Genomic DNA, 26,213 nt, shown 5'->3' with positions numbered 1-26,213 from the left:
ATTGTTATGTTGTGAACCACCTTGAGATCTATGGATGAAGTGTAGTATATAAATTGAAATGATGATGATGATGATGATGATGATGATATAGCACAGCCCAATGTGAGCTATTTTTTATTCAGTACTGGGGTGCCAGACTCACAGTATTTCACTGTAGGCTTCAAAATTGAAGGCTTAAGCACACTTAAATTGATATCTGTAGGACTTCTGTCAATGCATGGTATTGATTTCAACAAGACATAAGCACTAGTAACTCCAGAGCACTGTGTGCAAGAAGGGGGCATTACAATACTAACATGGTGAACAGTCTTTGTAACTGATGGCCTATATTCAAAGCCTGAATTATGGATAAAAGGTTGGGAGAAAAATGTTGTCAGGCCTTTAGCAACAGCATTCAATTGCTGATTGGGAATCAAATGGTTAAATGAAAAGAAAAATTGTGTTAGGAGTTCTTCAAATGTGTGTATTATATTTTATTCCAGTAACTAACAGAAATGATCATCCAGGCCAATAAGCTGTGTATGTTGGATAAAACATCTTGGAAAATTCTTTTCCATTCAAAAATATAAAAAGGTGACCTACTTTTCTGCTGGTAGGTATGTTCCTGATCATTTGATCTGTGTTTGAGATATCATTTTTATGACTTATTTAATTTCCTGAGGCCTGTGATGGAATGATGTCATTCAAATATACACTATTTCCTTCTCTTTGTGAAGTTTTTGACCAATGGTTAAAGGTTTCTCACACGTCCTTTTTGTTGGAAATGGTTCTGAACAGATGTGAAGAGCACTTCAATGCTAGATTCTGTGGCCTACAAACTTCCGATTCACGCTGACATTTTCCAGTTAGAATTCAGGGCCGTCCAGTGAAACTGAATGGTGGAGATTTGGGAGAGAAAAATTGAAGAACTTCTTCAAAGAGTCCATAGTTAAACTACGGGATTTCCTATGTGGTGCTGGCTGCCAACTTTAAAGAGAAAGTAGACAAGTTCAGACTACTGTGGATAGCTCTCTTCTACCCTCAGGATCAGAGGCAGGACACCTAGGAAGACCAGTTTCTGGGAAAGAAGAGCAGGAGAGGGCTCTTGCCCCATGTCCTGTAGGTTTCCCATAGGGACCTGGTTGGCCGCTGTGGAAACACGATGCTGGACTTGAAGGGCCCAGGGTCTGATTTAGTGCTGCTCTTCCTACGTTCTTGTTGCATTTCTGTTTTACACTGACAATATAGCAAAGTGAAGATTTGGTGGGACAATGGGATCACAGCCACTCACCTGCTTCCGTTGTAACAAATAGCACATGTGTGTACGTAGGTCCAGCATGCATTATCATGCGCACACCTCACCCTGATTTGAGGTTCGTTGGGCATGTGCACGTATGCATTAAGGATGGGGTAGGACGGCCATGACACTGAATATACCCCTCCCCTCTGAATTCATTGAACACAGCTGGCCATGTGTGAATAGTGATTTGCTCTTATTTTATTGTGAGTGAGGTTTCTGTTTTTCTCTGCTTTTGTTCTCCATTGACACCTCCTCCTTGCCTGCAAAGTGTGAGTCTCAAACCTTTCTCTGTAATGTGATTGCAATCACAGCTCAAAGCTGTTGACTGTTATGCCATTGCTGGCTATGATGCTAGGTGGGAGCCATTAAGCAAGGATTTTTCAAGGTAATTGCTCTCTTTTGTGCTTCCTTGGTATTTACCCCTTGAGTGAAGAGTTTGATAATCACTGATTAATGATGGAGACAAATGGTGTTGACAATTTCTGGACATGGCAATGAACTGAGTAACTGCTTACCAGGGATGTCGGGCTGCCTGCTCACAGGTATATCTTTTGTTTGGGTCTTTCTCCATCAAATTCCGAATAAAATCTTTGGCTGTTTTCAGAGAAGGAAGGAGGAAGTACAAGAAAAGCACACAGTGGTATTAAAGGCTCATCTTAATTTGCACATTGCAGTCATCTAATCCTCTGAAACAATATGATGGTGTCCCACTGGGAGACATAACACTGGGAGATATGGGGTTAGGGTGCAGGTTCTGGTAGTAGATTAAAGTAAGGAGCATTTTATACACATATAAGGTGTTAAAGCAGTCATAAGTCAATCAAGTGAACGATCATACATAATGTAATTCAATTCTACATTTATGTGTCTCCTCAGACTGCCATTTTTATTCATAAAGCCACATCTTCCTTACCGAATTATTATTACTAGATTTCTCATACGTGATGGTAGCTGAATATTTTGGGGACCAGGAATTTGCTCATATGAAGCGTGAACTGAAAAAAGTCAACTTCCATCACAGTGAATGAATCATAGGCTAGGTCTATGCCTTCTAAAAAATGTCTATGACCAGGTCATATAAATTCTGCACCAAGAAATGCTAAATTCTGCAATCTGTATAAATTATTTTAAAATAAGCAAGTGTGGACGAGTCCTCTTATTCCCACATTATGCTTACAATGTGGGAGCTGGAGGAAAAGTGGAATACAAGAAGTGCCAGGATTCAGAAGAAGAGATGAGTATGTACTGTTGGGAAGAGAGGGGAAGGCAGTATTTAAAACAATGTATGATGCAGAAAAAGTATGTTCACTAACAACAAAGGATACTGATATGAATAAGTACTTAATTTGTGATTCTACTTGCTCCTTACCAGAGTCAGAGATATCATCCCAATATGGAGAGTCAAATTCATATTCTGCTTTAAGGATCTGCTCAAAAAGCTTGGAGTCATTTTCATCATAGAAGGGAGGATACCCACAGAGCCTAATACACACAATTTTTTAAAAAGCAGGACATTTTGAGTCACATGACAACAAGTGATTGAAGTAGAACTTCAGTTTTTCACACTTAACTTTGGGCTTCCAAATGGAATGTCAGCAACCCGCCCCCCCCCCCCGAGTATTTCACCATTTTGTGATTCACAGGCCACAATAATTTTGAGCTGTCTCAAGTGGGCCGTAGGAGTGGAAAGTTACACCATATGTGAAGCTCTGAATTAGGGCATCACTAATTCAGAACTGACTCTATTTTAAGTAAATATACACTTTTTAAGATCCCATAGAATAAGGGCCCAACCACACTTACCTTTCCTTGTGTCTGAGTGCCCCCCTTTCTTTGCTCCAGAGCTTTCCCCACAAAAACACTCTTAAAAGCTGAAGCTGAGCCAGGGGTGCTGACATGCCCCCCTTTTCCCCGTCCTCTCCTCAGCATGCGGCCAGCAGGGGTGGGACTCATGGAGAGCAATCTTCGCCCTCGCTGGTCCCAGCCCCCTCCCAACTCCTGGATGGAGGCTGGGGTGCACTGGCAGTGGCGGGGGATGTCGGCCCCTCAATATTGGGGGGGAGCTGGGCCCACAATTCAAAATATTGAGGAGGCTAGAACCCCTTGCACCCCCTATGCCTGGTGCCAGTGATCTGAGCAGCCATCAATCTGTGGAAAACCCAAGTTTGCTGTGAAAGTTTGGGGCAAAAAACAAAAAACCACTTGGACAAGGAGCATTGACATAGCTGTCAACTTTTCCCTTTTCTTATGAGGAATCCTATTTGGAATAAGGGAATTTCCCTTTTAAAAAGGGAAACGTTGACAGCTATGAGCACTGAAGCTCTGCCCAGAAAGAGTGGGGCAAAAGGTACACAGGGATAAGCCCTAAATGAACAATACACAACTCTCTCTCTCCTACAGCAAATGCTAATATTTCCATTGAGAGTCAGCTCAAGAATTGTCATGTACAAAACAAAGTGACAGTCATTCTTCACAATATTTTTGCCAAGGGACCACTTAGTAAAAATCAGCCTTGACAGGATTTCTTGGGAGCTGTGATGCTTTCTCTGCTTGCCTTCAGCCTCCTCCCTCAGTTCTAGATAAAGGGCATTAATCGAAAAACATTAATCTGGAAGACAAGAAGACTGCTTCTCTGAGTTCCATTTTTCAAATAAGCATCACTTGTGTAGCACACTGATTTGAGATCTGTAACGAAATAGTTGCTGCTCAGCATGTTAAAAACCACACTGTCCAGATTCCAGGGCAGTCCCCCCCAGGCAGAAGGGATGTGGTGGAGCTGGAGAAGAACCGGGCAAAGAAGGCAAAGGGGAAAGAAAAGGCTAGAGAGGCAAAACAGGGTGGGTGCTGCAAGGAGGGTGGGATCATATGGAGTATTCTGGAGGATGCCATGGTTTTTCAACACCACAAACCCATCATGGCTTTCTACCACTTTAACTGTCACAGCTTCCCCCCTAAGAATTGTAACTTGAAGAGATGCCCTAACTTCCCTAACTCCATAAACTATAATTTTCAGGATTCTTAGTGAAGAGGAAATGACTTTTAAATGACATGGTTTGAGCATTTCTCCCCCTCCCCAATGTTGCTTCCCTTCCTTGTTCCCCCCAAGGAGTGTTTCATTCATCCAACATGTGACATCTTCATGTAGGATCGTTGGGTGATTATCTCTTGATCCCCTGGCAGTTGTGTTGTGGGCTGGAGCAATCAATAAATCTGCTCTCAGTGTATAATTGAGGGTGACAGTTTTCTGTCAATAATATTATGCAACCAACAACCAGCTTTTTACTTGATCTTTGTAGCACTATAACCATATAATCACCACTTTCCCTTACAAAATTTGGCTGAGACAATAATCCAAGGTTCTTTTCTTATCTGAAAAGAACATGTGATGTGCAAACAACACTGGTGGGATTTCAAGAAGCACTGTGAAAGCAGAGATATATTGTTAAAAACAAATAGGAGTGGGAGGGAAGTTTAATGGCAATATAAACAGAGGAATGCGTAAACTGAGAAGTAATTATGGATGATTGTCAGAGAAGTCGAAGGAAGTCTAAAAAGAATCAAATTTGTGAAAATTTGTGAAAATTTGACAGAACTGTATATTTGTATTGGAAAATAATAAATATTATTTATATATATAAAAAAGACAATAATCCAAGGTAGGCTATCACTTCAGACCAGCCTGCTGAAGCTTATAAGCAGACCTAAAGATAGTCACCATTTCTCTGGTGCTTGCTCCAGCCACTAGTTTTCAGAGGTATATTACCAATTGGATAGTTTAGGTAATGGCCTCAGATTTTGGTAATAGATTAACTATGTGGTGGATTAATATTCACACATTGATGCTGGGGGAAAATATATATGACAAGCTCAAAATTGTTCTGCGTACATTTGTATGTGAACAGAATAAACAACATAGTTTTGAGTAGGTAAACCCCCAAGTGCAGAGATCTCGTAGAGCAGTGGTTCCCAGTTGGCAAAGTACTGCAGACCCCCAGTTTTTCAGAAGCCAAGCCATGGACCCCCTACTTTTGAAAATTTGGGTATCTCTTTTTCTTATATGAATGGTGCCATGGCCCCCTGGGTGGGTTACGTGAACCCCCTGGGGTCTGCAGGCTACCAACTGGGAACTCTTGTCATAGAGCGTAACAGATCCCTCTCATCTTACTACTCTTGAGGTGCATACAGAGAGTAGGTACTCTGCTAGCCTTCCCTTCTGTGTGGTCAAGGAGCACAGTTCACACGTCTTGAGTGAGTGGATGCAAGATGGCTAGATGCAAGGAACCACTGAGAAGGCGGTCCCTTCTCTGACACAGCCTGGCATATGATGGGTGCAGGGCAGGGAACAGGGCTCTGTTATACCCTGTGGGAATCCCAGGATCCACACCTGCAATGGGCTGAATCTTCCTATTTTAAATATACAAATTGTAACAGGAAAAAAATCTGGGCCCTTCAATGTAGTTGCTTTAAAATAAAATAAAATGAATGTGACATATGGAATAACAGGAAGTTTCAAGCTGCTGAAAGCATACAATATGAATTTTCTGTTTTTTTAAAAGTCTGATCATAAAGCTGCTGAGAACTGGATATGATTAAAATGAAGCATTCAGGGCTGGCACTGAAGCAACCTTAGTATTTCTTATCACATCTTATTTGTTTGAGGTTTTTAACATTTTTTGAACTTGTAATCTACAATATACTCAACCGTGCATAAAAAAACAGCACTAAGCCAGAATTAGCTTCTTTCCCCATTGCTCTGTGTCCAGTTCTATCAGGGGACATATGGTATGTATTTATTTATTTATTTATTTATTTATGAATATTACTCTGCTAAACCAGCCAGTTCAGATTCTCATGGCAGCTTCTAATCAGTGAAGATGTCTGCTACAATAAAATGATCATAATAAAAACATTAACATATCAGTTGCTTAAAAGCATAGCAGTGTGAGGCAACATCTTAAAATACTTCAGAGACTCAGGGCCAAATCTGATCAGATGGGATCTCTGACCAGAACTTCCACCTCATTGGGGTCACTTGGCTGTGGGACAGAATGGGAAGCAGGATTAAGCCTTTCCTCCTGCACCATTTTCACAATGAAAATTGCCTCCCCCCTCAAGCTGCTGTTCATCCCATTCAGGAAAACTGATTTTTAGAAAAACGGAATGATACATGAGATCTGATCATGGGTCTGATTGAAAATGGTGGTCACTGAGCAAACAACCCACTATTAATTATTATTACGTGGCACACTGTGTTTGAAAGTATTTGAGATTAATAATGAAATCACTAGTGTAACCTCATTTGATACTACTTACAGAATATATGCAATAACTCCAATGGACCAACAGTCTACTGCTTTGCTGTAGGGTTTCTGGGCAAGAACTTCAGGAGCTGAAAGAAGGAGGGAGAGGGAAGGAAAATCCATAAATGTCACAAAAGCCAATGAATGAGCCAAAATCCAAACACAGAACTCAACAGTTGTTCACTGAAGTTAATAAGTTGCTGAGCATGTGGAACAAGGTCCACTCACATTTTGGGATTTTCTCAAATATCTTCCTCCAGCAACTCCAAAATCTGCTCTGATGGGTTGCTGGAACCCCCAAAGAAGGTTAGGGGGGCACATGGGGAGAGACAACAGGGTAAAGCCATGTTGCATGAGTGGGCTTCATTCTCCACATGCATACCCCTATGTTGAATTCCATTCAACATGTGTGGGGGTGCCATCAATGTAGCCAACATGGCCCCCACCAGATGTTTCAGAATACAATTCACATCAGCCCCATCCAGCAAGGTCAATAGCTGCAACCTCTGAAGGGCACCACATTATCCATCTCTGATAAACACAGTGTGCGTCACAGAAAAACCTAAGTAAAAAGTCAGCTTTCTGCCCCAAGATGCTTTACGATCTAAATTAAGGTAGCTATGATACTATGAGCGTATCTACACTAATTACAGTACTGAGTTAAACTGGTTTAATAGTAATTCCCTTTCCTCGGGGAACCTTAGGAGCTATAGTTTTGTGAAAGGATCAAGGAATCGCTAATATTTTTTTCAGCACCTTGACAAAAACTACAATTCAATATTTTTTTGAGGGAAGTCATGACAGTTAAACAATTACAAACTGATATAAGTTTGCAGTGCAGATAAATTTTTCTTGCTCAGAAATATGTGCAAATGGAAGATGTTCTACAGTGTTGTTCTCATAATATCACAGAAAGGAACCCCCTAAAATCATACTTCCCATTTTACATATAAAAACATTACAGAACTATCAGTTAATGATGAGGAATTGCAGTTTCATACGAGTTTCATCTTCTAGCACTGCACTAATACATGAACAGGCCACTTGCAGAGACGGTTATTTTTGAGAGTGAAGTCTCACATGAAGCTATGCATATGTGTTTGACAGACTGGTAAATTCAGGTCTCTTTATCTCATGTTGGATAGACAATCTGTCATTGGAATCTTCAAGACAATTTCTCTTGCAGGCAAGCAGAAGTTGGACTGGAGGGCTCTTCAACTTGCATAGATCCACACATTATCCACTATGCACTCTGCTTTTCTATTCTCTGTGTTCTTTTGCTTCCACACTTGTATGATGTGCACAACCGGCTGAAATGCACTGAAATCAAACACTGGAAATGGTGCATTGGAAAATGCACTATCCTATGCATAGTTACTCAGCAGTCAGTCCCTCTCAAGTTTCCTTGCACTTGCTCTCTAGTGAGCATGTTTAGGATTGTTGCTTTATACCAGGTCAGACCACGCTAGCTTAGCACTGTCTACTCTGATTGACAGCAGCTCTCCAGAGAGTCCATCCTTTCCAGCCCTGCTTGGAGATGCCAGGGACTGACCTGAGATGCTCTGCTGCACACAGAGCAGATGCTCTGCCTTGCTACTGCAGCCTTTCCCTTAATGCAGGTTTTTAGCTAAGGCATTAGTGGTGGACAGCCAAACAGAGTAGTAAGGAGAAGGGCTGCACATTTTAGAAATGTAAGATGAAATATGGTTGGTGGAAATTACTGTTATCACAGTGTCACTTTCTGCAAGCACTACTTCATATTGCAGCCAAGTTATATCATAGAATCGTAGAACTGAAGGGGAACCCGAGGGTCATCTAGTCCAACCCCCTGCAATGCAGAAAACCTGCTCACAGCCATTCCTGGGTGGACTTGAACCACCAACCTTCTGGTTAACAGTCAGACACACTGACCCATTGTGCCACCATAATCACTTGGTTCCATTTTATGTTTTCATGTCCTCGGTCAGAAACATTTGAGAAATAAACTTTATATTTCTTATTTATGTATATATTTTGAGGCTTAGACAAGGAAGAAAATGCTTGCTTCTGCAAAGGAGTGGCAAAATCCTCTCCTCCCATCTCAAGCATTTCTGAGCCAACAGCTGACAGATGGATGAGGGAAGTTAGTCCTGTGTTCCACCTGCTAATGGATATGAGCCACTCCTGATTGTCACCTTCCTGGCATGAGCCCCACGTCCACCATTTGAAATGCTAAGATTTTAAAGAGTTTTTATTTTTAAACTGTGAATCATACTCATGAGCAGCATCTGACAGATCAGATCAGAGGATGGTAAATAAAAACAAGAAGGAGAAAAAAAGGGGTGGAAGGCCATCAATTTCCTGCCAAGAAAAAACAAAACACAAAACTTTTGGAAACTTGAAAAAGACACGTTTCACAACAGCTTTGATTCACACTGATCACTAAGAAATCCTGACAGTTCTGCAGCAGTGTGCTGCCAAATGGAAGATTTGGGACAAGACAACAATCTAGTGCAGTGTGTCACCATGATATGCTTCCTCTCCTGCAAAGGGATCTGAGAGAGACAGCTGTCACTGCCCCTCTAGCAAGCTGACTAATGATCTGCCTTGGCTGTCAGAAGCAGGGCTAGCCGTCTGTCACAAAGTGACAGGAATTAACGCCAAGCAAAAGTTGTCTACAAACTAAGGATTGGGGTAGGGAACTTGTGCCTTCCTGCATGCTGCCACTGCACATTTATGGCACTTATCTGCTATTGTTATTGTTGCTTCATATTTTGTCATCCATGAATGTTGTGTGAGATAACCACTTCTTGCCTCAACAGGCTTACAAACTGAGAGACAGAAACAAAGGAGACAAGAGAGAAAGGAGCGGAAAATGGAGTCAAACATCAGAAAAATTCCAAGGGAAGCAAAATGAGTTTTTCATAGGGCTTTCACGTATCTATTTTTGTTGTCAATAATACAGGGAGACTCAGTCAGCATCACTTCAAATCATCAGTTGACATGACTCCAAATAATCCTCTCAGCAGCTCCCTATTTCCACAAAACATTGTTTCCTTCTCACATCAACTACTGTTTTAGAAAATATAATGGGATTATTTTCTGAAAATAGAAGTCAAAAGCTCTCATCCTCCGTCACTTTTCAATCAAGAGAATGAAGTGGGGGAGGAGAGAGAGATGCTTGTTAGAGACATATTGTTTCTGATCAATGATCCCCAACACATTTTAATTAAGAAAGATAAGCAAGCAATATGAACTGTTCAAATGAGCTTTCTTAGCTCTCATGCAACTCATAGATTGAACTTCAGAAAGAAGGTTTCTAGTTGAATTTCACAAAACCAAACTAACTCCAAAATCTAATCTGGTACAAGCTGTACACTATTTCACAAAATAATATCACATGTGTTGGTATGATCCTTACACAGAATTTTGAGGAATATCAAATCTGCTCTATGTTTCAAGATTACCAAGAAAAACAGTTACCATGTGCACATGCATGTCTGTGTGCAGTCTTATGCCTGACAGATTGTACACTTGTGGTAAATTCCTAGCCAATTCCCAGAATTTGCCAGGAGGATGCATGTGACATGGTCCAAGACCATGTAACATTGGCTGAGCAGTTGCACTGGCATGTTCCAGGATGCCTAGTTCAAGATTTTTGGCTATGTCTCTGTCTCTCTCTCCCACCACAAGATTATTTGCCTCCTTTTTATTCTAGTTTTTGCCCTCTGAAGAGTTCTGTGAAATTAAGAAGTTTGTTCCATTTTTCAATTTTTTTTATAAGATATTTATTAAACTTTTCAATATAATAAGAAAAAATCAAAAAGAAAAATAAGAAAAATAACAATAATACAAAAATAAAAATAATTAAAAACACATAAAATTTCCATAACTTATTTTCCATTAACTTATTTCCCAGACCTCCTCCTACCTCCCTTTTTTGTATTCCAATTCAAATTGTTAATTCAACAAATCCTTATCAATAAATTTTAACCTGCTTCTTTTTAATTCAACAAATCCTTATGTTCCAGTTCAAATTGTTGATTCATCAAGTCCTTATCACCAAGACCTTAGTTTTACCATATTTTTCTTTATATAACCCGCTTTTTAACTTTATCCAAGCTTAATTCTCATCCAAACCTATATAACAGTGCTTATTCTTAAAACATTTCCCTAAGGTCGAAAGAAGGTTCCCTTCCACAAATTTCCAGTTCTCCTAGAAATAAGACAAGAAAAAAAAATTGAACAGAAAAGCAACTTATATCATGTACCCTTCCCATTTTTCATTCCACCCACCCCCCTTCCCGGTTTCAGTCCCAACAAATCTCAAAATAAAACCATCAACCCGGTGACCTTATATCCGAGGCTCTTAAGTCTCTCTCCAGACCCCTCTGCAAGTCTCTTTGATAGTCTTTTATATTCAAAACCAAATCTCGATGGGACTCCCGCCCTGCAGCGTCCAAGTTTCTTCCAGCCAGGCCTACATACTTGAAAGTAAGTCCTGTAAGGTATTCCACATCTTGTTTCATTCTCCTTAAAATTCCAAATGTCCCTATAGCTCCAACTTCCAACTGAATCAAATTTATAATCCAAGTGTCATATGATCTCCAGATAAGGAGATCTCTCCATTTTTCATTTTCCAATTCAGGCCAGGCTTCCATCTTCAAAGGTTTGTTTCTTCTTATTACCATCGTGTCAGGCCTCAGGTTACCGCTCACCTTTTGCATCTGCAGGGTTGGGTCACCCCCTTTTTTCTCTTCAATGGCAGCATTATTCTCCTTCTCGGTTTCCTCTGTTTGTTCAGTTAAGTGAAAATCCTGTACCAAGTTCTTATCAGGTTCGTTGTTAGAACTGGCTCTTGTGCCCAAGGTTATAACATTTGTAGTCAAAACATCTATTTGATCTTGCAACTTTCCCAAGAGAAAGAAAATCTTGTTCAATTCAGACTGTATTTCTTTACCCACGGCCATTCTTGCAATGTCCCAAAACTCCTTCTAGGGGGATTTAAATTTCTTTTTACTCCTTTCAGCACAAAACCAAAAGTTCCATACGTTAAATTGTAGCAGTCCTTCCTTCTTTTAAAACATAAAAATGTAACCAATACTTACATTGTAGCCAATATAAGCAGCAGAGACAAAAACCTCTTTTTGTATCTTGACAGCTAACTTGACAGCTGTCAAATTATTCAGTTACTCCTCAACCGGCTCTCACGGACCACTCCCGGGTCCAGGGGGGGTGGCACATCGGTTTTTAAATTTAGTTCTTCTCCCGCAGGTCCCCCTGCTTCCAAGTAAATTTCCTTGTAATTTCAATCGGTAGAATTAAAATCTTTTATAAAAAGTAGAGTTCTTCACGACCTTAGTTGGAGGTTCTTTGCTTCAAAATATTTACAGAAAGGGGAGGCAGACTTCCTGGTTTTACCTTCCCCGATCAGTGCCGAATTTAAAAATATTTAAATATTTCCGTACTACTCACGGGTTGTTGTTTTAAAGTCCCAATTGTTCCAGGAAAAGGCAGCGCTCTCCAGCAACAGCAATGCGGCTTCGCTCCACGTAAATAGCTGATGACTCTCAGCACCGCGCCGCTTCCCCCTCTTCACTTCGGAGCCCGTTGGTGGGTTCCTTAGTGAGTTGGGGGGGGCGCTAATGGTGCCCGCCGAGTCCCATGGTCACAGGCTTCATCTGCCTGTGATTTTTGAGTGGGTCCCCGCTTCGCCGCAGCGGATCCGACCCGTTTTGCGCGGAACTGGTCCCTCCAGTTCAGAGGGAGGCAGCCATTGCCGAAGGCGCCACCCCGGAAGTCCCATTTTTCAATTTTGATTGGTCCAGTGAAAGTACTATCACATGCCTATCTGACTTTCTTTTTTTTATAGAATATTTATTGAAGTTTTCAAAAAATTTAAAGAAAAACAAAACACACACACACAAAAAAGGAAAAACCAAAAACAAACATATAACTTTCAGTGACATTTTTCCTTGACTTCCCCGCATCTCCCTTTCTTGTATTCCAATTCAATTTTTAATTCAACAAGTTCCTATCCCCAAATTTTACCTTATTATATTTAAATCCTTTTGCTTAATTAATTTTAACATAAATCTCAATCTTTATACATCAAAACTTATTCTTAATACCTTTTTCTAAAGTCAACCCCAATTCCATTTCACGATTTCCCCATTTTAATCTAAAATAGCAAAACAAATTATTTAAAAGAAAAAACAGAATATATTTATACCGCCTTTGGATACCCAAAACCCCACTCCCTGCTTTTCCCGGTTTCAATCTCCAACCAATGTCCATCAATCCATCTGGTATCAGCCTGGTGACCTCACATCCGAGGCCCTTAAGTCTCTCTCCTTTCCTCTCTGCCGGTTTTTTTGATAGTCCTTTATGATAAACGCCAAATCTCGGAGAAGCTCTGTCCCCATAAGATCCATACTTCTTACTGCCAGGCCTCCATATTTAAAATTGTAATCCAGATCTTGTTTTTTACTTCTTTTAAGTCCAAATGTCCCAAAAACTCCTGCTTCCACTTTAATCAGATTTGTCTTTTCCTTTATATCCATCTTTACAGGCCTTTGGCCTGCCAGGTCTCCATATTTAAAATTGTAATCCAAATCTTGTTTTTTGCTTCTTTCTTTAATCCTCTGCTGCATTATAGCTCCTCCTTCCTTTCCCTCTAAATTGTCATGTGTAGCTTCTTCAAGTTTCTCAAATTTCTTTTCTTGTTCAGCTGCAAGAGTTTTTAGTTCAAAAGCACAGTCTTTTTGTTCTGGTACAAAGACTTGAGTCAAGTCCCTTCCAATTTCCGCAGGTTTGTTTGCTTTTTCATTCAATATTGTAACATTTCTAGCCAAAACAATGCTTTGTTCTTGAAGTTTTCCCAGGCTACGAAAGATCTTCTCAAGTGCAGTCTGTATTTTTCCACTTACAGCCATTCTGTAATGTCCCAGAGCCCCCTCTAGGGGAGTACTGGTTACTTAGTGTTCCTTCCAGTTATAAATCCAAAAGTCCTTTATTTTCCTTAATTTTCGACAATTTGTTACCTAAATGTAACAAACATGACCAGCCGAGGCAATAGAAACAAAGTTCTCTCTCTCTTTTTTCCCTCTCAGCTTTGACAGCTAGTTTGACAGCTGTCAAAGTCTTTTAAATCTCTCCAACAGGCTCCCTCGCGGATCGCTCCCGGGTCCTGGGGGGGGGGGTAGCAATTCCACTCTCAAAATTAACTCTTATCCTCCAGCACATTCACTTATACTGCCAAAACGTGAAATTAGTTACTTTTAACTTCTCACGAAGAAGATGTTCTTTTCAACCTTAGTTATCTAGTCCTTGCTTTAAAATGTTTACAAGAGGGGGAGACGGGCTTCCTCTTTGCGCCTTCCCCGCTCGTGCCGAATCAAAAAAGGAAATTTTTAATATCCAATTTCTGTAATACTCACGGGTTGTTACTTTTAGTCCAAATTTCAAAGGAAGAAGTCAGCGCTCTCCAACCATGGCATGTGGCTTTGCTTCGCGGAGACGGGTAAACAGCTCTCAGCTCCGCGCCACTCACCCCCGGTATGTTCCGGAGCCTTTAAAAAGGCTCCTTTGCAGCGGGGGGGACGACGCAAATGGAGCCCGCCGAGCCTTCAGTTCACAGGCTTCCCCGCCTGTGATTTTTTTCGGGTCCCCGCTTCGCCGTAGCGGTAGAACCCTAGCTCCACGAAGCAGATTTCCTCCGAAGATCGGAGGAAATCCGCCATTACCGTTGCTGGCGCTGACCGGAAGTCCTTATCTGACTTTCTTTAGCAGTTTTAAATAAATGGCAGGATAAAATCCTAACAGGCTTGAGCTAAGCATGCACTTCCTCTTTGTGTAGCCTTGACTAGGTGATATTTGGAACTCTTGGATCTGACATTGCTGGAGGACTTTTATAGTACTGTATGCACTCTGCAACACTAAATGTAAATATAATACATGTAGGCGCCCCAAATTCTATGACAACAAAAGCTGAATTTTGTGACTTTTATAAATAATGCATTGCTTGGGCCCATCCATCCTCCCATTTCTGCCATGATTTCAATGCACAGATCTGTGATTGTAGGCATGTTTATTTTCCTCCCACCATTTTTTCTGGGAAAACCTGCTGTTCACCCCTCAGTTGGGTTTTCCTCAGCTTGACATTACTTTGTTCTGATTCAACAATAAACAGTGGGTTTTCTAAGGGAAAGCGGAAGGAAAAAAACACCACTTGAGTCTGTGCCTACAAATCATGGACTGTGGCTAGAAACCGTGGCACAAGTGTGGCGGAGCCCTTTATTATGCAATGTTGCAGCCATGGCAAAACCCACTCATGAAGCCTTTTACACAAGTCCATAGCTCTCCTTGCCCATGGAAGCAAAGCCTAAGGATGAGTAACAGAACAGATGTACATCCCTCCTCTATTCAGCCCTTCTCCATTTTATCCTCTCCCTCTCTTGGCTTTTAGACTGCAGGTTCTCCTCGGGGCAGGGACCGGTTTTCTCATTGTTATGCTGCACATTGATGGCACCACGCATGGAAGCAAATAATAAAAATGAGGCCCATCAACCCGCCCCAAAAAGCAAACTGAGATTTTTAGGGTGCTGACTTCTGAGGCCAATATTATATCCTGACTACATTTCCTGAGCTCTCAAGGATTCAGGGAGCTTATTTGTAGCTTAGATCAGGGATAGCCTACATTTTCACACTCCAGAGTTTATGAACTCCCTCCCATCAGTCCCAGCCAGCATGGGCAATGGTTGAGAATGACGGGAGCTATAATTTAACATCTGGAGGGCAACACATTAGCTAGCCTTGACCCAGACAAAATCACAGGCCTTTTAAAGACAATTAACTACAAGTAGAGAAAAATTAATTGGAAACCTCAAAATAAATGCATCTCATATATTATAGATACAATATATATGACTTTTTATAGTTAATTCAAAATGTGATGCAGGATATATAAACTGTATATGCATCTTTGTAACTTTGTTCAAATGCTACAACTGAACTGGCAGATGCAAAGATGTGCATTAGGAGATGGTAACTTCAAGTTTCAGACACCTCTCAAATCTAGCCAATTATCTTCAACATCTAAGAGTGAAACTAAATGGTACATTAGATGAGTGAACATTTAGATAAAAGCTGTAGGGGCAACAGGATTGGGACCAGAACATGTGGGGAAGGCTTTTCCCCAACCCTTTCCTCCTGTGTCATAAACCCAGAGCAAATCATCTCCTAGAAACTACTCTTGGTACCAGAGGCCTTTACAGCCTTGACCAGCCAAGGCCAAACGTTACCCATCAACCATGAATTGTGGCTTGCTAGGTGCCTGATACCCCTCCCCCTGTTTCTTTACTTCCAGGAAGGCAACAAAAGCAAAAGTCTTAAATAGGTTCCCTGAGGCAACAATATATGGCTGTTGGACTGCATGTGGCTTGGTGACTTACCATAAACAATTGTTCTAGTCTGAACCAGTGCAGAAAATGCCAGGGATATCGGTGGAAAATTCACATGAAACTAGTCCTGAAAATTATGCTGTAGCATGCTTACCGACATATCCTGGGGTGCCACATGCTGTGGACATGACGTCGCCTTTACCTTCCATTTTTGACAGTCCAAAATCACTTATCATTATTTTAGATTCTTCATCTTGGCTGTAGTACAACAGGTTTTCAGGCTGCAGGGATATTAAGAAAACAAACCTGAGACATGAATATTGGGTTAAATAATGTATCTCTCTATTTCATATGCCATCCAGTTTCTTAATATAATAATTATTTAAAATCTCTGCTTGCCAGATGTATGGTTTAGCATGAAAATGTATTGTGACAACTTACTAAGACACAAGATGTAACTGAGTAGTGTGAGCAGATGCAACTGGGGATCAGGCTCTTGAACTCTTAGTCGTGTCTCTTGTAGTTTTTTTGTTTTGTTTTTTACCTTTAACAGCAATACAGAAGGTGGGATTTTTTTCAGGTGCTACTGATTTGAACAGTAGCTGATGATATTCCCCTCTCCATATAATTATAAAAGGTAGAGGAGCCTCATACTCTTTTGCATTTAAGTCATCCTAGGTAAGGTGGGCTGTCATCTTTTTCTGACCAGACTCCTTTGCTTCTAACAGCTGCAGTGAAGCAGACATTCAACAGAAGGAGTGTTCTCCACATCAAAGACTATGGATTTCTGCCCATCACACAAGCATGAAAGATTCAGTAATTTGGTCGGAAAAAAGGCTAAAGTTTGGCGGCATTTGGTCATCTATTCACTTTCAAGCAAAGATGCACCTGCACCTCCTTTTTTACCTAATATGTTTCAGGAACATCTGGCACAGATAGCACCACATGGCAGGTGTGTGTTTGTTGCAGCCCTTCTGAGGCACAAACAGCAGCAATACTGCAATTGCAATGAAGTTTCACCAAGGACTCCTATAGAGAAAACTTCTAGGTCCGGTTGAAAGGAAGCAAGTTCTTCATGTTACAACAGTGTCATACACAACATTGCCCCCCCCCTTTCAGGACCAGACTGAAGGCTGGGGACAACTGTAAGTGGTGAGTTGCGGCCAAACCTCTGGCTTAAAAAGGTACCCAGGTACACTTCACAAACACTGAATTCATCTCAAGATGGTTCTGTGCAGCCTCTTGAGGCATCATACAGAGGCAGGGTTCAGTAGCAAGCTATAGAAACACAGACAAACTACTTGAGAGAAACATTTATACAGGCAGAAACACCCATGGAGGCAAAGGTATGGCTAATGAAGCAAAAACAATCTGTTGTATTCAGTAAAATTGTATCCCTATATTCATTTGTGTTCAAGTGATTGAAAATGATGCTGAGTACCTGAAATAATAAAAATGGGGACTGAAAGTGTTTGGTAGAGCAGAGGTGCTGTATTCTCTCTCTCTCTCCTGGCATGAAGTATAGCCTCCCATTAAATTGCCAGGCAGTTATATTCATGCAAATCTGGCTTCAGATCAACATCAAACCCCCCAAAGGCTGATCTGCTATGAAGTGTGTAACCTGCTACACTTTCTTTTAATAATTCATTAACATCCAATGAAACATTTCCTTAACACAAACACTTTGGAGAATTTTGATTTTCCTTCTGGGTCTGCTACATCACCACTGTTTGGGGTCCTTTTCTTTGGTCAGATACTGTGCAGCCTCTGTTTAATGAACTTAGTGTGTTCCTGGAAGCTACCTTGCAGGATTAGGCCTTGGAACATATTTCAATTCATGCACAGAGAGGTGGCCAGCATTTCCCATAACATTAGGGAGAGAGTTACCAAGAAAGTGGTACAAATTCCTACCATAATTTTACATATTCCTTTTATAAACCCAATATATATTCCAGCCAGGAGATTCCAAGAAATGACAAGAAACAGATGGAATGATTTAATACTGCTGCATTCCCTGGTCAAAACCCAAAGCTGATGTAAAGTGTTGCACCACCATTTAAGGCGTCATCATCATATTATGATAGAATTCAAAACTTTGCCTTGCAGCCTAAGTCAGGCAGGCATTTCTAGCATGTGGATTCAGGTGTCTGTGGATGCAGCCACAGACTTTTCAGAATTATTGGGTCGTTATATAAACTCCCAAGTCATTTGCAAATTAATTCCTTTTCATGCTCCTTCTTTGAGTTACATTTCATAGTTCTCTTTGGCATGTGCTGCTAATAAGCTTAAGCTGTTTAAAAAACATAGCAAGGAATTCCTTTAGGTACAAAGTGTAGAAGATTTAAAATAGCTTATCCAGACCATTGTCTGAATTACTTGAGTTTGCTCTTCAGAGCTTCTGTGTCAGGAATAATTCTTATAAGCTATTTCCTGCAAATCACATTATTTTAGGATAAGCCTGGGTTTGCAAAGAAGATACTAAGCAACTAATTCTTGAGCTGAATTGAACTAACAGTCTAACAAACAGGACATGTAAAATTACTAACAGCCCATCTTCTCCTCACACTCCTTTTATTCCCAACAGGCATGAACTCCTGCCAATACAGTGTCCCAATTTTTTATAGTACCACATGCAATGGCACAAACAGCTACAATCATAAATAACCATGGAAGGTCATGATGGAGGATGGGAAGGTTTCCCCATGAACATCCAGGGAAATGCTAAAAGTCTCTTAAAGTTGCCTGCATCTGCAGCTGCAGAGGTATTGCTGATGAGACACGAGACCCATGTGCAAATAAGAGAGAGCCTTCTGCAGAGTTTCACATTATGTATGACACTGGGTCGTGCTTAGTTCGCCCCAACCCGCTCCATAATATTATTTCATTCATTCAGCAGACGCATTATTGTATGCTTTAGCTCCCAAAGTGCTTACTTAAACATTTAAATTGCAGTTACACAAAAAACTAAAACAACAACACCCCTCCCTTCATGCTGCATCATAGCACATACTTTGTTCTGCTTCCCAATCCTTTACTTAAAATAGTTTAACATTTTATCATTATTTTTTCCTTTACCCTTTCCCATAAGTTGTTCATATTTCAGTTACTGCTAGTACTATTATTTAACTATAACATATTTTTGATAAATCCAGTCATAGAATCATAGAATGGTAGAGTTGGAAGGGACCCCGGGGTCATCTAGTCCAACCTTCTGCAATGAGGGAATCTCAGCTAAAGCATCCATGACAGATGACCATCAACTTCTGCTTTAAAACCCCTAAGGAAGGAGAGTCCACCACCTCTTGTGGGATTTGTTCCACTGCCAAACAGCTCTGACTGTCAGATAGTTTTTCTGAACGTTGAGTTGGAATCTCCTGCCTTGTAACCTGAAGCCATTGGTTTGAGTCCTACCCTCCAGAGCAGGAGAAAACAAGCTTGCTCCCTCTTCCATGTGACAGCCCTCGAGACATTTGAAGATGGCTATCATATCTCCTCTCAGTCTCCTCTTTTCCAGACTAAACAGACCCAGCTCCAAATGAAGCAGTAAACATCCTTCAAACTTCACTAACACACGACAGGATTGTTCCTGAAACCTTTTTCAACACCATATCGATAAGGGTGCCTTTTAAACTTTTAACCAATTATCCGAAATAAAAGGGGATCGGTCACTCACGCAACCGGTGTCTGAGGCTTTTCTCTGGCATGGAGTCGTGCCTCCAGCAAAGATTTCCACCTCCAGGCTTCATACGGTGTCCGCAGGTTCACATCATCCCCCCCAAACTCCCCAGATTAGCCTCCTCTCCCCCCTTCCTGCCAACCAGGCCTCCCCGGGGCTCCAGAGAGCCTCAGGGCAGCTACTTCTATGTCTGTGGCAAGAAATGGAAGTCTGAATTTCATCAGATGTTATTAGAGGATTGGGAGAACTAGACATGGTCTTGTTCTTTTTGGTGACAGCCTTTTGGAACACCTGATTCTCAAAGACATGGAAAACTTTGAAACAAGAAATTGAGAAAGAATAAGGCTTATAGTGTCAACAGCTGTTTCTGATCGTATAATATAGATCTGTCCTGTTAGCAAATTACCTTACCTTGAGGTCTCTGTGAACAATGCCCATTCTGTGAAGATAATACACAGCATCTAACACCTGCCGTATCAGAGTGCTGGCATCTTTCTCAGTGTAAAATCCTTTCTCTACGATGCGGTCAAATAGTTCACCTCCGGACACACTGGAAAAAACCATAAGGCATGGTAATGTTAATATAGGTTAGACAAACCATGGCAGGAAAGTTAAAAGAAATAGAATCCTTTCTTTAGCCATTTCTTATGCATACATTCATGTTGATCTAGATTAGGATTATAAAACAGAGCTGAGAACTGGAATTTCCCCATTTACTAAAACGAATGACCTTTTCTATTATTCTTCCTTGTTTGTTCTACATTGCTTTCATATTGATTCTTTAACTGTGATTGCAGGGGGTTGGACTAGATGACCCTTTGGATTCCTTCCAGCCCTATAATTCTATGATTCTATGATTTCCTAGAAAATACAGTACATGCATTCAAATTGATGCTGATTTCTATCTATTACAATGGGGAAACAATGGGAATGAAAAGGTCAGAAGATAACAGCAAAATTCACACACACTGCTTCAAAATATGAAAAGTGTTTTGCATTAAAATGATTCATCTGAAATTTTTCACAACTGATACTACTAATAATGGATTGATATGTTCACCTGATACTTAGAGAGAACTTAAATAATGTATTAAAAGTCCAAATCACATTTCAGCAAATCAAGGAAGATGCTCACATTTTTGCTTAAACTCACTGAAGATTGGTGAATTAGAAACACAATGAAGGGATTGGGAAGAAGCAGAGATTGTAGATTTCTAGTTCCAGAAGAGAAGTTGTGTTTGAGGCTGGTTCATACATGATGGTATCTTTTCAAAGTCCATTTAGCCAGGTTTTTTTGCTCTGTATGTGCTGTACAACATGAGCACACAGAGAAAAATACAACCATGTACAACCAGCAAACGACACAGAACACATGTGAACTCCATGTGAGTTCTTGCCTGAAAGTGCCTTCCATGATTGAAATGTTTTTTATATATATTATTAGCCCTTAGCAGCCCTCAGCAGAATTGCAAACAAAACTCGATGCAGCAGCAGCAGAAGCAGAAAGTGGGTTTTCCTGAGGCACTTTCCTCTCAATCAGTTAAGCTTCCCTGCAGGAAAGCCAGCAGGCATAAGGCAATCCGTTTTGTATGTGAGGGATGTTGGTGAGCCTTTGTGATAAAAGACTGAGTGGAACAGGCAGGCCTTTTAAGCACCAATACAGTGGTACCTCGGGTTACAGATGCTTCAGGTTACAGACTCCACTAACCCAGAAATAGTACCTTGGGTTAAGAACAGTTTCAGGTTCTTAACCCAAGGTACCACTGTATGTGAAACTGTGGCACCAGACTCTCTCTGTGTAAATAATTTGATACTGGATATAATTCTCTGAACCACAATAATGACTGATTAGTTGCTGAGTTGTCATATCTGGGGGCCAACTTTGCACACCTTGTGTTATTTATTTATTTATTTAAATTAAATGCTGTACTCCACAAAGATTCAGGAGGGTAGAATGGAGAAATGTATATATATAAATATGGGTAGAATGGAGAAATATACATATTAAAATATTTATTTCGTTATACTCCAAAGATTCAGCATGGGTGATATAAAAGAAGTAAATTATTTCTCTTAACATCTGGCTAAACAGCTTGTAATTACTCCAAAATATGCTGGTGAAATGTTTGAGGATTACTTCTGTACATGTAGGATCTCTTCTGTTCATCATTTTTGTCTCAATATGGCAAGTGGTGTTGCCAGGTGATCTCTGAGACTGGACACCTATCGCTGTCTAGTCACATGTGATTTGTGAATTTGGTTGGTTTGACTAGTTCAGTAGTTGGTGTCTGCACTATTCTACCCTGTTCTGTATGCGTTCAATTGGTCTTGCTCATTACTTCCTAATCCAATTCCTATAACAAAAGCCAGAAATAGAATGCAGGTAAGAACCAGGGATATGTTACAATTAGCTAGAGATTTGAGTTCCTGTTTGTGGGATGAAATGCTTCTGGCAGAATGATTTACCTTTACTTCACTACCGTGGTGTTATGACCAGCCACAGGGAGCTCAAGGTGAAGAAAATGGACTTGAATGCTCTTTCACTGAAGACAGGAAATGTGGTTTCCTGCCCAGTAAGAAATGGAAGAAAGCTTTTCTCTTTATTGCAGCAATAAGAGCATCTCCTTGTAGACAGTATCCGCCTTGCAGCTGTTGTTGCTATCAAATCTGAATGGACATTCACTTATCAAGCAGTCTGGATTTTTTTTTACCTTTGTGAGTTAAAACAGAATGTAATTAAGCTGAGAGTGATTACTTGAAAGAAGTTCAAGCTAGCAGTGACTCTGGTGCTATGCTAGTGACTGGAGTAATGTTTAAAAAGATAGTAACTTTGGATTTAGGGACGCGGGTGGCGCTGTGGGTTAAACCACAGAGCCTAGGACTTGCCGATCAGAAGGTCAGCGGTTCGAATCCCAGCGACTGCTAACCTAGCAGTTCGAAAGCACGTCAAAGTGCAAGTAGATGAATAGGTACCGCTCCGGCGGGAAGGTAAACAGCGTTTCCGTTCACTGCTCTGGTTCGCCATGCTTAGTCCTGCTGGCCACATGACCCGGAAGCTGTACGCCGGCTCCCTCGGCCAATAAAGCGAGATGAGCGCCGCAACCCCAGAGTCGGTCACGACTGGACCTAATGGTCAGGGGTCCCTTTACCCCTTTACCTTTACCTAACTTTGGATTGAGGTGGGCACATATCTTTTGGGCTCTGTGGATATTCAGTTTTCACAGACGTGGAGGAGCCCTGGGCAGAACAAGTTGCCACGGGCCGCCTTCCCCAGATCTAGTCTCTGGATACACCACAGGTATCGTCTAGGCAACAAGACCTGTTTCTCTCCTAAAGGCAGGCTGCACTCCAGAGAGTAGAAGAGACAGGGAATGCAGCTGCTGACTGATACCAAGATAATCTAGATATCAAATTGTATAAGTCAACATCATTTAAAAATAAATAAATGTTACTGTCATCACTTCATCTGTCTGAAATTCCCTCCCAGAACTTCTTTCTGGTGCCACCACTCCTTTTCTTTCGAATTTTGCATAAAAAGCCTTTTTTTACACAATGTCTTTGGCTTAATCTAGCATTCTTTACCTTCAAATGAAACCAAGTCTCAGTAGGTGTAACTGCATTTGGTCACAATCATCTCTTGCTTCTTTCCCCTTCCTTTTGCTGTTTTCATCCCCTGCTTAAATGTAAATTGTAAGCTTCTCAGGGAAGGGACCTGGCTTTTAATACTGTGGTTTCTGTTTCCAGATCTACTGTGATTCAAACTGGGAGGCTGGGGGTGCTGTTGGCAGTGAGCCACTGGCTTGGGGGTGCCCTGGGGGGGGGAAGGGTGAAGCAGAATGGCTTGTGCAGCACCTAGCACAACTCTCTCCCAGAGATAGCTCACTGGTGCCTCCAGACTAATCCTGGATAAAAATACTTCCAAGTTAAGGCTTCAGTGACCTGAATAACCTCTCACTTGGCATCTACTCTGTGTTTTTCCAAGCTTTGCTCCCTGTTATCATTCATTCTACCTAGAAGGTTGCCCAGTTGCAGCCACAAGAGTTGGCAGATTAAACCCAGAAGAGGCCTTCCTGAGCATCTATGAATGGCTGGTTACTTTCAGTCAAGGTCTTACAGTACCTTTAATTAGCAGAAGTGCTGAAATTGAACTTCCTTTATTTTTTTTCTTTTTACTGCATTCACTTTTAGAGTACAAATATTTCTTCTTGCTTTAAAAGGAAATATGTCATTCATCTGTCTTTGAAATTCAGCATGGGGGGGGGGAGAATCCCATTCCATATTTCTTCCCTGTTCATAGGGCAGCTGGGCATAATCCTTCTATATCCTTAAAATAATGTGAGACAAATGTAATGGAAAGCTGGCCAGTACGCATTCACTTCCTTTTGAAAGGTAGACAAGGAAAGCTGTTTCTACATTTTGTTAATGCAAAGGCACCTCTCTTGTCTCCAATTTCAAAGGTTTGTGAGATTTGAAACATGAGAACATGCATGAGAACAGACTGAAGCCCAGCAGCAAATATCATCATCGTCGTCCTTGGACTAGGAAATAAAATCACCAGCAGAAACACAAATATTATAATGGTACCAGGTGAGCATGACTTCTTCAAAGATTTCCAAAATCTGCTAAGAAGAAGAAGAGGAGGAGGAGAAGGAGAGAACAAGGATTCTTTAAATTGTTATTATTATTGCTGGGGATTGCTAAACAAAAGTATATGTGATTTTTATTTGTCTTGATTTGGTTCTTCTTCAGTAGGGTCTGCACAGTACATGATCACAAGGTAAAATGTTCGATACTTTTAATAAATAATATCCCTATTTCCAACTGCACTTTCCCCATCAGTCATAAAAAAGGTTGCCTGTTCACTGCAACACACTGTAGGTTTTCCTTATGCAGTTGTACACTCATATAAACCACATGGAAGAATTTAGTTTCAGGATTCTCCTTTAAGTCATTTCAGCATTTCCTTTCAGCAATTTCCTCACAAAAAGGTCTGTAAGTGGAGAAGGTGCCCAGCAGGGCTACACAGCAAGAACCTGACCATTCTAGTGTGTTCTGTGTTTCCCATCCTTCCTGGAAAGCTTCTTGGAAGCTTTTAATGTTTGGTGTATCACAGTATTTTAATATTCTTTTGGAAGCCGCCCAGAGTGGCTGGGGAAGCCCAGCCAGATGGGCGGGGTATAAATAATAAATAATTATTATTATTATTATTATTATTATTATTATTATTATTATTATTATTATTTTGTGACCATTTCCTCTTCAGGGTGAGATGAGTGAGCCAGTGTAGTTCAGCAGCTGGCTTGTAGGACTTGGGAGAGCAGAGTCCAAATTCCCACTAAGCCATGGAACAGACTGGTGTTCTTGGGCCATTCATGGTCTCTCAGCCTAACCTACCTCACAGGGCTGATGTGAGGATATAATGGGGGAAACCATGTACACCACCTGTCAGGGAACTGCCATTGGAGCCAAGAGTGGAGGTAAGGCTCCCCAATGATGCAGGAGAAGGGACCAGCAGGGAATCATAGAATCATAGAGTTGGAAGAGACCACAAGGGCCATCGAGTCCAACCCCCTGCCAAGCAGGAAACACCATCAGAGCACTCCTGACATATGGTTGTCAAGCCTCTGCTTAAAGACCTCCATAGGGAGAGAGAGAAAACACTTCCTTTGGGGAAGGAAATCGGCATGACACCAGGAAGAAAGGGGAGCAGGGAAGGACTTCGGAGAGATGGCTCCAAGACTCTTCCACAGAGACCAGCGGGGAGAGCCCAGGACCTCCGCTGGCCACGCCCACTCTGCGCAGAAGACTTCCGCGCAGGGAGGCTAGGCGGAGACTTGGCGTCAAAGAGCTTTTATGTTGGAAGAAGTTCAGGAAATGCCCACTGACGGATTCTGCCAGTGACTGACACAGCCACGGAGAAAGGGCTGTCCAGCCAGGGAAAGGTTTAGCCAGACAACGTTGCCTAGAGCAGCAGCCCCCTTACGCACGAGCAACCCCCAATTCCCTTTACAGCAGTCTGTCAGTCTTTGATGTTGCTTGTGCACAACGACAGGACAGGCAGCATCATGAGTCAAACCTGAGGAGCAGGCGCCGGAGAGGGAGCAGCGGCAACGCCAAATCTGGAGAAGAGAAACTGAGATTTGGGACAGCAGGTGGCTCTGTTAGCGGCGCGGCTAGATGAAGGGCAGACTCAGGATGCCCAGGGGAAGCCCACCCCCATCGCAAGGAAGGTTCCCTGGAGTGGTGCACAAGTTTGGGGGAAACCCCAGAGATTACAATGCATTCAGGACGGAGGTACAGTACGCGCTGGAACTGCAGTATGATGACTTTGCTGACGATGGGGAGAGGGCCGCTTATGTTATCGGGCATCTTCAGGACGCTGCCAGGGAATGGATCCGGCCATTAATGGCAACGCAGAATGCTGCCCTAAAGGACCTTAGGAAATTTTTTGGCGCCATGGATGCCATGTTCTCAAGTCAAGTGGAGCAGAGTGTGACTCGCAGGGAACTGATGGCGTGCAAGCAAGGGGGCCAGTCAGTTAGAGAGTACTGGTCGTGTTTTGCGATGCTTATCCATAG

General features: G+C 41.5%; 1 protein-coding gene across 2 annotated transcripts in view; it reads right to left on the bottom strand.

Annotated features, from left to right (window-relative positions):
- CAMK1D (calcium/calmodulin dependent protein kinase ID) overlaps positions 1–26,213 on the bottom strand; it is a 254,006-nt gene that overhangs the window by 18,170 nt on the left and 209,623 nt on the right. For both annotated transcript variants that reach the window (XM_083575316.1, XM_083575315.1), the window contains exons 4-8: positions 20,047–20,185; positions 16,114–16,240; positions 6,593–6,668; positions 2,649–2,761; positions 1,795–1,873 (exon numbers count right to left, since the gene is read on the bottom strand). In XM_083575316.1, coding sequence (XP_083431442.1) covers positions 1,795–1,873; positions 2,649–2,761; positions 6,593–6,668; positions 16,114–16,240; positions 20,047–20,185 — 534 coding nt within the window. The remainder of the gene's footprint in view (positions 1–1,794; positions 1,874–2,648; positions 2,762–6,592; positions 6,669–16,113; positions 16,241–20,046; positions 20,186–26,213) is intronic.

Source organism: Podarcis filfolensis (genome assembly GCF_964270895.1).
Source record: "Podarcis filfolensis genome assembly, chromosome: 10".
Classification (NCBI taxonomy): Eukaryota; Metazoa; Chordata; class Lepidosauria; order Squamata; family Lacertidae; genus Podarcis; species Podarcis filfolensis.
This window is presented reverse-complemented; position numbering and strand designations above follow the sequence as displayed.